Source organism: Colletotrichum gloeosporioides, assembly GCF_011800055.1.
Source record: "Colletotrichum gloeosporioides strain Lc1 chromosome Unknown consensus_108, whole genome shotgun sequence".
Taxonomy (NCBI): domain Eukaryota; kingdom Fungi; phylum Ascomycota; class Sordariomycetes; order Glomerellales; family Glomerellaceae; genus Colletotrichum; species Colletotrichum gloeosporioides.
The window spans coordinates 86,612-99,144 of record NW_025544753.1 but is presented as its reverse complement, the minus strand read 5'-3'; the positions used below and the strand labels follow the sequence as shown (position 1 = coordinate 99,144).

The window sequence follows — 12,533 nt, the reverse complement described above, 5'->3', positions numbered from 1 at the left end:
GAAGAAATTGAGTGCTGTCGCTGTTGGTGCCAAAATGCGAGGCAGATTTCGATGGTGTGGTTGAGGCTGCTCGAGGCAGTGGGCACGCACGGCAAGGCAAGGCAAAGCCTGAGATACACCTCAATACAGCGCGCTCCTCACGTCTTGGCGGCGTAGGTAGCTCCAACTCAGTGGACACAGCACAAATGCGCCCCCCCCCCCCCCCCCCCCCCCCCCCCCCCCCCCCCCCCCNAACACCCCCCCCCCCCCCCCCCCCCCCCAAGTCAGGTGTGGGCAGAATCCGGCTCTAGGGTTGTGTGGTCTGGGCCTGGCACCTTACGTAGGGAGGTACTTTAGGGTGGTAGGTACCTTCCCTCACCTCCCTTAAGGTAGATTGGCGGGGTTGCGCTTCCTGATAGGGAAGGCGGTCATGTCATGGTCAACTTTTCCACCGCGGGGCTGAATTAGTTATGGCGAAGCGCAGGCGTGCAAGGAAGAACTCCTTCACATGTCTCTATTTTTTCCTAGTCTTAAGGTGTCTATAAATCATGTCTAACTCATGGTGAAGTTGTGCTAATATCTTCGTAGCTTGGATGAGGATCCAGGTTTGAGGATTGGTTGAATAGTAGGCCAATTGACCGCCTGAAAAGGGAAACGCGAAAGGGGGAAAAAAAAAAAAAAAAAAAAAAAGAGCCCGAGGTGCGAGCTTCGCCGGTGACTCAATGCCTAACGGGAGGGAAGAGAGAAAAAAAAAAAGGTCCTCTTAGGAAATCTGAGGTGCTGATTGGTGACGTGACAAAGACCTATCGCTCTACCTTAGGCTTTCTCTGCTCCTACCTCAGTGCTAATTCTTCGGGCCAGAGGTAGCTAACACGCAATTTGAACGACCATTGCACATTCAGCAGCACTTTGTCGTCCACATCCACATCCACTTCTAAAAATCGCATCCACAGTGTCCAGTTAGACTCATACACCGGGCAATACCACCCGCCGGTTGCTGAGGTCCAGGTCCTGTCTCGAGTCCATCCTCCGTCCCTTGCCTCGAGCCAGCCATACAGGCACCCTGTCGCCCCCATTCCGCAGCAAAAATACTTTCTACTTGGCCTCTCGCCCAACATGCACAACATCCATGACCTGGCATAGGTAATCGAGCCCGTCTTCACAAACGCAGAAGCAAAAATATTCATTCCCCTTGGCAGCCGAGCCCACTACTGACATCACTCTGCCACGCTCACGCTCGCACCCTCATCCTCATCATCGCAACTCACCACACATCTCACCCTCATGCCCGCACAACACCTCTCTCTGCCCTCTACGGATACAAAACCTCACCTTGCCTTCAGGCCTTTCACCTGAAGCTTGTGGCCATCACACTCGCCTCCGTGTCCACTTGGATCGTTAAGGTACCGTCCTTGCCTGGCTACCACACTTGCCTCAAAAAAAGTAAAACATTGTCATCCACTGCCTCATTCCACCCAACATCTGCCTCATCTCACCAATTCGTCTACTCGTTTACTCACTGACCCAATTCGCTCAGGCCGTGGTTCCCTGAGGCCACCAGCACATCTCTTCTGTGGACAGCAAAAAGCGGCATTTTGCCCAACGCCTGTCCTCACTTCTTGCTTCTCGGCTCGGCTCCTCATTCTGTCGTTCCCGACCAACCTAGGCCCGGCTTGGGTCTTTTTGGAAAAGCCCCGGGCCTGACTTGCCCTGGAACACGTCTTGCCTATCTGCCTGTCCTGTCCCTTCGTCGCCCGGATCTCATCCACTCCGATCGAACGCGTATCCAGTTTTTATTCTCAATCCTGAAGTCTACCCTCCACGCGACCAGCCATGGCTGGCGCCAAGAAAAAGAAGAAGGCCGCTGCCAACCCAGCTAGAGGTTTCGCCACCACCTCCGTTGCTTCGTCCAAGGCTCGGACCGAGCCCGCTGAGGGCTCCGATAACGCCGCCAACGGCCGGGCCGCCAATGCCGCATCCAATGCTGCCGCAGCCCAAGATGATGCTTCTGCATCTCAGTCTCCTCCCCCGGGTGACCAGTCTGCCCAGAAGACCTTGAGCCCGGAAGAATACGAAAAGCAGCTTGAAGAAGATGAATTGCAGTTGCTTGTTGACAAATATGCTCAGAAGACCAAGAGGGATGCTCAGCGTCAGCGCACACGGCTTGAAACTGATCGGCGACTTCTCAGAAGCCAGGCCGACTCCATCAATTCCAGGAAGTGGTTGCCCCAAGAGCTTATGGATCAGATCTTGGACCTCATTCAAGCCGAAAGCCGTTTTGCTTCTTCTAGCGTGTCCACGGAAAGTGCTGCCAGCGGCAAGATGCTGCCGGAGGAAGACATGACCATCAAGCTCTGGACCCTGCAAAAGACCCTCGGCAGTGTCGGCTTTCCAGAAGATCGCGTCCAGTCCGTCATGCGTTATATCTTGGATATTGCTCCCAATATACCTCCCATCGCCAAAGACAGTTTATGGGGACTAGAGGAAGCCCTTGACTGGCTGGCTAGAGAATGCCCAACTGACGAGTTACCTGACTACGATGGTCGGGGAAGGCATGGCAACAAGCCTTTGGGTGAATGAGGAACCCAAAGCTCACAATCTCGATGGAAATCAAGCTAACAGAAATTTTCAGACACGCCTGCTGAAAGCCCTCTGCCTTCGGGTGCAACTACACCTGGAGTATTGGAGCCCGACAGTCGCCAGAAACCTGCCCTAGCATCCAAGAAAGGGGCTCACGTGGCTCAGAAGAAGAGGGTTGTGGTGACGTGCGACAGCGACATCGAACCTGACGACCTAGTACCTGCCTACCTCGAAACAAAAGTCAAGCTGTTCGAAATTGAACGGAACCAGCTAGGAAGAAAGAGGCAGAAGGACAGCAAGAGCAGCGGGCACGAGGACGATGAGAAGAAGGCCAAGCTTCGTGCGAAACTCGACAGAATTGAAAAGGACGTATTGTTTGACAAGTTTCTGGCCGAGCAGCAATGGAAGGCTCAAAAGATCGTCCTGGAGAGAGAGCTCGCGGAGGCGAGAAAACAAAAGGCACAGGAAGAAGATGCAAGGGAGCCTGGAACGGACACCGAGCAGCCTGCTGTGTCATCTGACGGAGACGTCAACGATGAGGCCACCCGCATCGCAGCCGAAATTCTCGCGGAGGGAGGCAGCGACGATGATGGCGACGGCGCCCTTGCTGATCTTTTTGCCAATTTGCCTGTGACTGAGGTCGATGCCACTGGAAAGTCAAGTACCGTGGTCAACGGCGCAGACGGTATAAAGATTACGATCCGGGATTTTGGAAAATGGACTGGCGTCACCCCCATGAGGGCCCTCGAAGAAGCTTGCAGAGCCAGGTGTGTATTCCGGGACATGCTTCGAAGGCTATAATAAGCTAACAGAATTACAGGGACGCCTCGGTAAAGATTACGTACCGCCTTATTTCGGAAGTACCTTTTGCCAACCGTCACTCTGTTTCCGTGTCCTGGGCCAAACCCCAGGGCTCCCTCCCGCAATCTCAGGACGATAGCGTAGAGACTATCGCTTACCCGACGAGCTTCAACTTCAGCATGAAAACAACTGCCACACCGGACAAGAAGCAGTCAGAGGCCTTCATTGCAACCTGGGCACTGTTTCACGTTTTTGGCACGTCAGCCAAGGAGGAGAAGGTTGGCATGAGACTTCCTGCTGTCTGGCGTGAGCTATGGGATGAGCTCGCCGATACCAGGAAGAGCCTCCTAGACTCCAAGGACCGAGACGCCATCCGGGAGCTAAGAAGTCTTGTGCGTCAAAGGCAAGATCAGGAACTTGAAGACGGAGTCATCATCCAAGGTGCTTTCAAGGGCCGGGGCGCTGGTAGAAGTGGGAATGACAACAGGGACGAAGCTGGTCTGGAGGCAGCCAAGCGCCTCTCTGGTGGTCCAGAGTACTATCAGAACATCTGGGCTCGGAAGAGCAGCACCCCCAGATATCACGCCATGCTCCAGTCTCGCATGCAGCTTCCCATGTGGAACTTCAAGCAGCAGGTCACCGACGCCGTCGACAGAGAGCAAGTGGTCATCATTTGCGGCGAGACGGGCTGTGGAAAAAGTACGCAGACGCCAGCGTTCCTGCTGGAGCACCAACTATCCCAGGGCAAACCATGCAAGATTTACTGCACCGAGCCACGTCGTATCTCGGCCATCTCGTTGGCCAAGCGCGTCAGCGAGGAGCTAGGAGAAAACCGTGGTGATGTGGGAACAAACAGGTCCCTGGTTGGCTACTCCATTCGACTGGAGGCGAACACGTCTCGAGAGACACGCCTGGTGTATGCGACCACTGGCATAGTCATGCGTATGCTGGAAGGCTCAAATGACTTGCGAGAGGTTACCCACCTCGTGCTCGATGAAGTCCACGAGAGGTCTATCGATAGCGATTTCTTGTTGATCATCCTCAAGAAGCTCCTGTTGAGGCGAAAGGATTTGAAGGTGGTTCTGATGTCGGCTACGGTCGACGCGGAGCGCTTTTCCAAATATCTCGGTGGAGCACCAGTATTGACTGTGCCAGGGCGAACATTTCCCGTGCAGGTCCGCTACTTGGAGGATGCCATCGAGACGACCGGCTACATGGTTGGGCAGACCAACCAGGAAAAGACGATCGACCTAGACGACGACATGGTAGATGTTGAGACCGACACGCCCAAGTCTACGTCTGGGGCCGACTTCTCAGCCTATTCCGCAAAGACAAGGTCAACTCTCGCCCAGATGGACGAGTACCGGATCGACTTCGATCTTATCGTGCAGCTCATCGCCAAAGTAGCATCTGACACAGAGTATACAGCGTACAGCAAAGCTATTCTGGTTTTCCTGCCCGGTATCGCCGAGATTAGAACTTTGAACGACCTCCTATCCGGCGACCCTTCGTTCGCCTCCAACTGGTTGATCTACCCTCTTCATTCAACCATTGCAACCGAGGATCAAGAAGCTGCCTTTCTTGTCCCTCCTCCTGGTTTCCGCAAGGTTGTCCTCGCCACCAACATCGCTGAAACTGGCATTACAATCCCCGACGTTACCTGCGTCATCGATACCGGCAAGCATCGTGAGATGAGATTCGACGAGAGAAGACAGCTCTCCCGGCTCATCGACACCTTCATCTCCCGAGCGAACGCCAAGCAGCGACGTGGCAGAGCCGGTCGTGTCCAGGAGGGGCTCTGCTTCCACCTTTTCACGAAGCACAGGCACGACTCGGTGATGAGCGACCAGCAAACACCAGAAATGCTTCGACTATCACTCCAAGACCTCGCCATCCGCGTCAAGATTTGCAAGATCGGCGGCATCGAGGAGACGCTGAGCGAGGCCCTGGACCCTCCATCAGCCAAAAACATCCGCCGTGCGGTGGACGCACTCATTGATGTGCGAGCCTTGACTCCCGCAGAGGACCTGACTCCGCTCGGTCACCAGCTCGCGCGACTTCCTCTCGACGTGTTTCTGGGAAAGCTAATCCTCATGGGCGCCATTTTCAAGTGCCTGGACATGGCCATCACCGTAGCGGCTATTCTATCCTCGAAGACGCCTTTCTCGGCGCCATTTGGCCAGCGGGCGCAGGCAGATATTGTAAGAATGGGATTCCGCAGAGGCGACTCGGATCTCTTGACCATATATAACGCCTACCTTGCCTGGAAGCGAGTCTGCCAGTCGACGAGTGCGTCTGGTGGCAAAGACTTCCAGTTCTGTCGCAAGAATTTCCTTAGCCAGCAAACACTTGCAAATATTGAAGATCTGAAGGGCCAACTCCTGGTTTCGGTCGCAGACTCTGGGTTCTTGCAGCTGACAGACGATGAGAGAAGGGCACTGAACCGACTGCGGTACGGAGCAAACTCGCGGGGCCGACGCCATCAGAACTTCTTTGATATCCCCCAGAGAGTCAACATCAACAGCGAAAACGACACTATCACAACAGCGGTCATTGCCTGGAGTTTCTACCCCAAACTTCTGGTGCGGGACAACCCAGGCAGCCGAGGTCTGCGAAATGTTGGCAACAATCAATCCATCAGCCTGCATCCATCCTCAGTCAACAAAGGCCACAATGAGATCAAGTGGATGTCGTACTACCACATAATGCAGTCAAAGAGGTAGGGCCCCTTTCACCTAATAATACGTCGAGCAAAGACTAACAAGTTCAAACAGTGTCTACCACGCGCATGAAACCACAGCAGCTGATCCCTTTGCCATTGCTCTCCTTTGTGGTGATGTAAGAGCTGATGTGAGTCGCCTCCCTGCAGTACTTCCTGTGATTATAGCCAGCCTAACCTGAGTAGATGTTTTCTGGTGTACTTGTCCTGGATGGCAATCGCTGTAGATTTGCCCTTCCTGATTGGAAGACCATGCTCGTCATCAAAGTCCTGCGCACACGGCTTCGGGAGCTCCTAACACGTTCATTTAAGCAACCAGGAAAGTTGCCAACTGCCCAACATGAGCGCTGGCTGGCCATTTGGCAAAAGATGTTCTCACAAGACGCTAACAAGGACAACAATGGTAACACGCCCGTGACCAAGGCATAGTATGCACATTGGTAGATGGTGCCTAGAAAACCCACAACGCTAGGCCGGTGAGAAAGTCTCTGTGGATACAGAACAGGTTACTCAATGGGATGGGTAGCTGAAGAGGCACAAGAATTGGAACGTGCTGGCATGTATCTGCCCTCAAATGATGCATGGCCAGCTAGATACTGTTCACTGTCAACGTGTTGTGGGATCAAGGAATGAGAATTACGCATGAGGTAGAAAGACCCTTGCCATAAAGGTCTTTTCTTCTCAAAGCAGAGGCTTACGATTGGCATCTTGTTACAGCCGATAGACCTCAAAGACCAATTCATAAAAATACAATGCAAGAATCATAACAATTACACTCTGGGTTAGCCATCCCTTGGTGGGTAGCTGCAATGTATAAGCTAAAGACAGCAGATGCCTGGTATGCACCGGGCACTAGGACCCTATGTCATGGATTGAGCAAGGCAGGGAGAGTACTGAGCGCCCAAATGCAACAAGAGAGTTATATTCCCATTCCGTTAGACGCCGTAAATATTAGTGCTGGCCTTCCCCAACCCGCCCGTTGCCGTTCCTCTTCTCGCCATCTTCTTTGGTCGCATTAGATCCCAGTATCATTGCCTTGAAGTCGGCGTTGCTCTTCATCGGTTTCCGTGTCTCTCCCTCTCCTGCACTAGCACCGTTCACCTTGGTATCAGATTGCTGCTGCGGCTTTCCATTCCCACCTGCGCCTCCCACAGCCACCGCTTTCGGAAGAAATCCCAATCCTCGTTTGGCACCACCCTTGCCCAGAACCGGACGCCTGACAGTCGTGGACGGCGGAACGAAGGTCGCCCCAGTGGTTTTAAAGGCGGAAGGGTTATCGCTCTGCTTCTTTCCCCCTGTACCATAAACGATCTTGTCAGTGCGAATCTCCCCCTTGGATTGCCTCAACTCTTCGACGGTTCCCGTTCGCAATCTACGGCCATCCATGATGTAACCGTCAAGTTGAAGGGCAGCGCGGCCCGCGCTGGCCGCGTCCTCAAACTCGATCTTAGCACCGCCGTGGCTGGGCTGTAAAACGAGACTCTTGAAGCCTCCAACATTTTGCTCAACAATTTCCTTGATACGTGCGTCATTGACCGTGTCGGGGATGTCGAGGAGGGCAATCGTCCGCGAGGCAATGTCAGCTCGGTTGGGGCCACCTTGACGTGAGTCGCCGTTGCCGTCCGTCATAGTCTCGTCCCCCTCGTTGTCCCGGCTTGGTGCGGGGGTTGCGCCCTCCTTTGAGGCATTTGCTGTCCTCTTGAAGTTGCTGGGTGCCGAAATCTGCACGGACATGATACTGTTACGTAGCTTGGCTTTGTCCAACTCGGACGCAGCAGCCTCAGCCTGCGCCTTGGTCTCCATCTCGACGTAAGCCACCCCGTGGGCCTTGCCACCCTTGTTCCTGGGGATGTTGGTGCGCTTGACAGTACCATACTTGGAAAACACTTTTCCAATGTCCTCCTCGATGGCTGCCGGGTCAAGGCCAGTGATGTGGAGTTCACGACCCTCTTCAACAGCGCCTTCACGCTTCTTCGCCCGCGAGGGATCAGAGTACATCGCCACCAATTTGAACTTGCCATCGAGAAGAATGCCATTCATTTCAGTCGCTTTGGCAGAGGCGGCTCGGTCGCGAAACGTCACATAACAGAATCTTCGGCGGACGTTGCCTTTTAGGCTGGGCATTCTGATGCCCAATATTTCGCCGCAGTCCTGGAAGAGCTTGCTGAGATACGTTTTGTCCGCGGTTGGGGGGTAGTTCGTGACATACAGCGTCAAATCAGTGCCAGGCTCGACGCTGATCTGGGCTGTGCCAAAGTACTTCCCGTCTCTGAGAAGTGCCGATTGCGCCTCCTCCGGTGTCCTGAACTCTACCATGACGGTCTGGGTGTTGTCTTGAGGGTCAATAGCGGGATCCGTAACTTCGACGATGTGGCCATACTCTTTGAAATACTGCCGTATTTTGGTTTTTGTGGTTTCACTTGGAAGTCTGCTAACCAGAACCGACGTGTTCTCCCGATCTCTCTTCAGGCTCTGCTGCTGCTTCAGCGCCGTAGCCTCTGCCTCGGCGGCATCGTTCTTGGGTCTCTTGTTCGCCGTCGTGTCGACATTCTCAGTCTCGTCGTCTCGCTTTCTCTTGGAGCTAGACGACGAATCGTCATCTGCCGATTGGGCTGCGTGAGCAGCCTGTTGTTCCTGCGCCTGGGCAGCCGCATAGTATTCCGCAGCTTGCGCGGCCTCTCTCTCTCTCCGCTTCGCAACCTCCTTGCGCGTTTCGTAAACGGTATCGATAGCGTTGCGTACCGTGCTAGGCAGCTCGTAGTCGTTGCAATGCTGCACATACACGTCAATGACTCTTTCGGGCCAGTCCAGAGTCTTTCTCTTAATTGCCCTGCCGAGCACCGCCGTAGCCACAGACGGCACTCGCAGACCGATCGCAGCCGTCGAAGGGGTTGGGCTGCGATCCTTGCCACTGGAAGCAAATACCATCATTTCCCAGAGGTAGTAGTTCAACCAAAAGTCGTAGCTATCGGCATACAGTTGCTTTTCAGCCAGCTTGTGCCAGAGGCCTCTCGCCTCATCCAAATTGCGCTTCTTCTCGGTCAGATATTGGATGTAGATCCGCTCCAAGCGGAAGTTGGGATCGCCTCTGTAACTATCGCCATATCGGTTCTTGGCTTGGTCGACGAATTCGAGGGCGGCGCGCAAACCCATGTCGGCTACGTCAACGTCCTCGTCGGTTGCGTTAAGATCCATGGCTTTTCGTTTGAGGAAACCGCACCACGCAGCATACATGTCAAGGAGAGCGGCCATGCCGTTCTTATAAAGCTCGGGATTGCTGGTGGCCTTGTGCTTGATTTGTTCGATCTCGTTGAAAGGCAGTCTGGCATCTTCCGCAGTCAAAATGTACCGGGACCAAATGGTACCAGACCAAGGGCAATGGTCCACGGCTCGCCGCAAGACGTCAACCATGCCCTGAGGCGACTGGGCGTAAGTGCCAGACGTGGAGAGAAACCGAACGTACTCGTTCCAGATGGTGTCGTCAAAAGCGAAAACACCCGTCAAAGCTCTTGCGTAGAGGCCTCTGCAAAGGTCACCAGTAGCCTCGGCGTGTTTGTTGCTTCTCTTGCTCTGATTACATTCCCATTCCAGATATTCTTTCATCAGAGCGCGGTGGACGTCTTCCTTTCCCTCTTGGTGAGCCTGTCTGAGCTTCAGCTCGAACATGTCGCGATCCTCGGTGAGCTTCTTGGCCTCCTGTGACTTGGCAGTAACAGCTTGCATGGTCTCCTCCCAGGCAGCTTTGTTATAGGTGGAAAGGAATTCGGAAAAGGCTTGCGCAGTATCGTCGCGGGTGACGTGAGGAACTTGGAGGCGATCGGTATAGAGGAAGGTAATGCGCCGGATACCCTCAGCGGTGCGTGTGCCGGCGAGCATGGCGCGTTCAAGAGAGATCCATTGATTCCATAGCTCATGGCTGTCGTTGATGCGATACTGGATAGATTCGTAACCTTGCTGCCAAAGGCTGAGGGCGGCGTTGAGAGAGAAGAGCTCGCGGCCCATAAGGCGTTCCTCGTCGGTCCATCCGGATTCGGGGGTCTGACTGTCAACGTACAGGGACCAAAAGTATTCGCAGTATGCGCGCCAAACCCTGACGCTGTTGGGCTCTGCCTCGATGGCCAGCTTGAACAATTCAATTACGTGAACGCGCTTTTCCAGGTCGTTGGCGTGTCTCCTGTTCTCAGCGACGTAGTCCACCCATTTGTCCTCCCCTAACGGCAGGGTCGCCATCTTGCTGCAATCGGGCGGCCGTCAACAGACGAACCATGGGAGACGCGGCGATGGCAATTTGAACTTGTCTATTGCCTTTTGCTTCCTTGGTTCCCGTCGGCTTGGGGGCTTAATTGAAGCAAGGTGCGTGCGTGACGAAGGGCAGGTGCCGAACAGAGTCGCGATCGAGTCGGTGGGTGGGTGGGTGCAACGCGGAGTGATGATCCGAAGGTTTCCGTCGATGGCGACAATGTTCCGGAGAAGGTGACGGCGATGCGACGGGTCAATGAGGCAATACCAGATGCGGTATTGACTTGTTGATTCTACCAGATGCACCGTTGATGGATTCGCGGTAACGCAGGGGGAAGGGAATGCCGGGGAGGAAAAGTGGCCAGCAGAAATTTGGTTTGCGCCAGAGCGGTACGGACGCAAGGCGGTTGATACTTGGACCAACCTAAACACCACAGGGCCCGGTCGCGGTAGATGCTGCACGGCAGGTGACGGGGTCGAAGGAGGAAAGGTACCTGACGGAACTGCAGGAGTAAGAAGCCCTTTAGGCGCTTGGGGTAGTGAGTGGAAAGGTGGTGAAGGTTGGGAAGGCAGCCTTCTTGGCCCCAAGAAGCAATCCGTTTGTCGATCCTCAGGCCCTTTTTTTTCCCCCTTCTCTCTGATTCCTTTTTTTTTTTTTTTTAAAAAAAAAAAAACTCGTCAGGCGCCTGGTGAGGTCAGTAGGTAGGTAGGTAGTGCGAGGCTCCCGTCTCAGCAGATGCACCGGCCCTGTAGGCTGAAAATATGGGGCGGGTTATCGATGCCAGTGCCAGTATCTGGGCGTTCGGTGCGGTACCGTACGGCATCTGCAGCTGTACAAAGTAAGGATTGGAGCCGACCTAGCAGATTTCGTGGGGCAGACAGGCTCACGAGATGGAATACCTACGTGTTTGAGGCTGGGCGGTTATCGGGCTTTGCACGGTGCGTATCCTTAAGACCGATACGGTAGGTCCAGACGCGCGCGTTTTTAGCGTTAGAGGGACTAGCGTTACTCTATAGATTTCAGTCCTCATAAACCATATTTTACCTATTATACCGTACCTTAAATATATACTCTATACCTATAATTCTAGTTTCTTTTCTATTTTATATAGTTTATTATAGTAATAGCTAAATTATATAATATATATATACTTTAATATTAAAGTAATTTTCTAAAAACTAAAAGGCTAGTTATAAATATTTTAAAAAGCTTAAGAAGTTTAATACTTTACTATTAAAAAAAGTTCAGTTTTAAAATTCAAATTTAAAAAGAGTTAATTTAGAAATATAAAATCTTTAATAAAATAGAAAAGAAACTAGAATTATAGGTATAGAGTATATATTTAAGNATTCTTTTATAATAATAATAATAATATAAGAATAATAATAATGCTTAACTTACTTTAATATTCTATATAAAATAAACTAATAAAGTTTAAAATATTAACCCTTATATTAAAATACTCTATTTATTATAACTTATAACTATAATATTAATTATATAATATATATAGTTATATAAGTACTTTATATAATTAGTAGTTTATTAAGTTATATTTTAGATAATTTCCTTTTTTATTTCCCTACTAAAAGATATAACTTACTAATAATAACTACTAGAGTTATTATAATATATCTATTCCCTTATTATTATCTATATAATTAAATACTTATAAATACTTAAGATTATTACTTTTTATTATAATATAAGCTTATTTATAACTTTATACTATATAGGCGTATATACTACGCCCCTAAATACGCTTATATCTATACTAATAAATATAATAGCTATATTAATACCTAATAAGTAGGGCTATTAATTAAGCGTATTAAATATAAATTAAATTTAATATAGTATAAGAGATAGAGAAGACTAATAAGAGATAGAAGTAGCTAGAGAAGGATAGTTAAGATATATTATATTAGTTAAAGTTAAAGAAGTATAGAAGTAAAGAAGATACCTAAGTCTAAAAGTTATATAACTTAAAAGTTATTAATAGGAAGTAAGAAGATTAATTTAACTTTTAAAGTTAATACTAATAAAACTTTATAATATAGAGCTAATAGTTTATAACTAGTTATATTAAGATTTATTTATTTACTTTATTAAGATTAACTAGAAGTTAAAATCTTATTATATAGTATAAATTATTATAAAATAAATATAAAGTAAACTATAATACTCACTTTTATAAGTTAACTAAACTACTAA

At 50.7% G+C, this 12,533-nt stretch overlaps 2 protein-coding genes across 2 annotated transcripts; one reads left to right on the top strand and one right to left on the bottom strand.

Moving 5' to 3' along the window:
• Nucleotides 1-1,812: 1,812 nt before the first annotated feature.
• Nucleotides 1,813-6,508, top strand: GCG54_00011858 (ATP-dependent RNA helicase DHX29; the record flags this gene model as incomplete). The annotated part of the gene is made up of 5 exons (XM_045411748.1): nucleotides 1,813-2,551; nucleotides 2,612-3,326; nucleotides 3,380-6,079; nucleotides 6,135-6,210; nucleotides 6,266-6,508. The coding sequence occupies 5 exons, from the start codon at nucleotides 1,813-1,815 to the stop codon at nucleotides 6,506-6,508; spliced, it is 4,473 nt and encodes a 1,490-aa protein (XP_045256931.1).
• Nucleotides 6,509-7,030: 522 nt separating this feature from the next.
• On the bottom strand, nucleotides 7,031-10,309 carry GCG54_00011857 (uncharacterized protein; the record flags this gene model as incomplete). Its single annotated transcript, XM_045411747.1, has 1 exon — nucleotides 7,031-10,309. One exon carries the CDS (start codon nucleotides 10,307-10,309, stop codon nucleotides 7,031-7,033), a length of 3,279 nt encoding a protein of 1,092 aa, XP_045256930.1.
• Nucleotides 10,310-12,533: the final 2,224 nt, after the last annotated feature.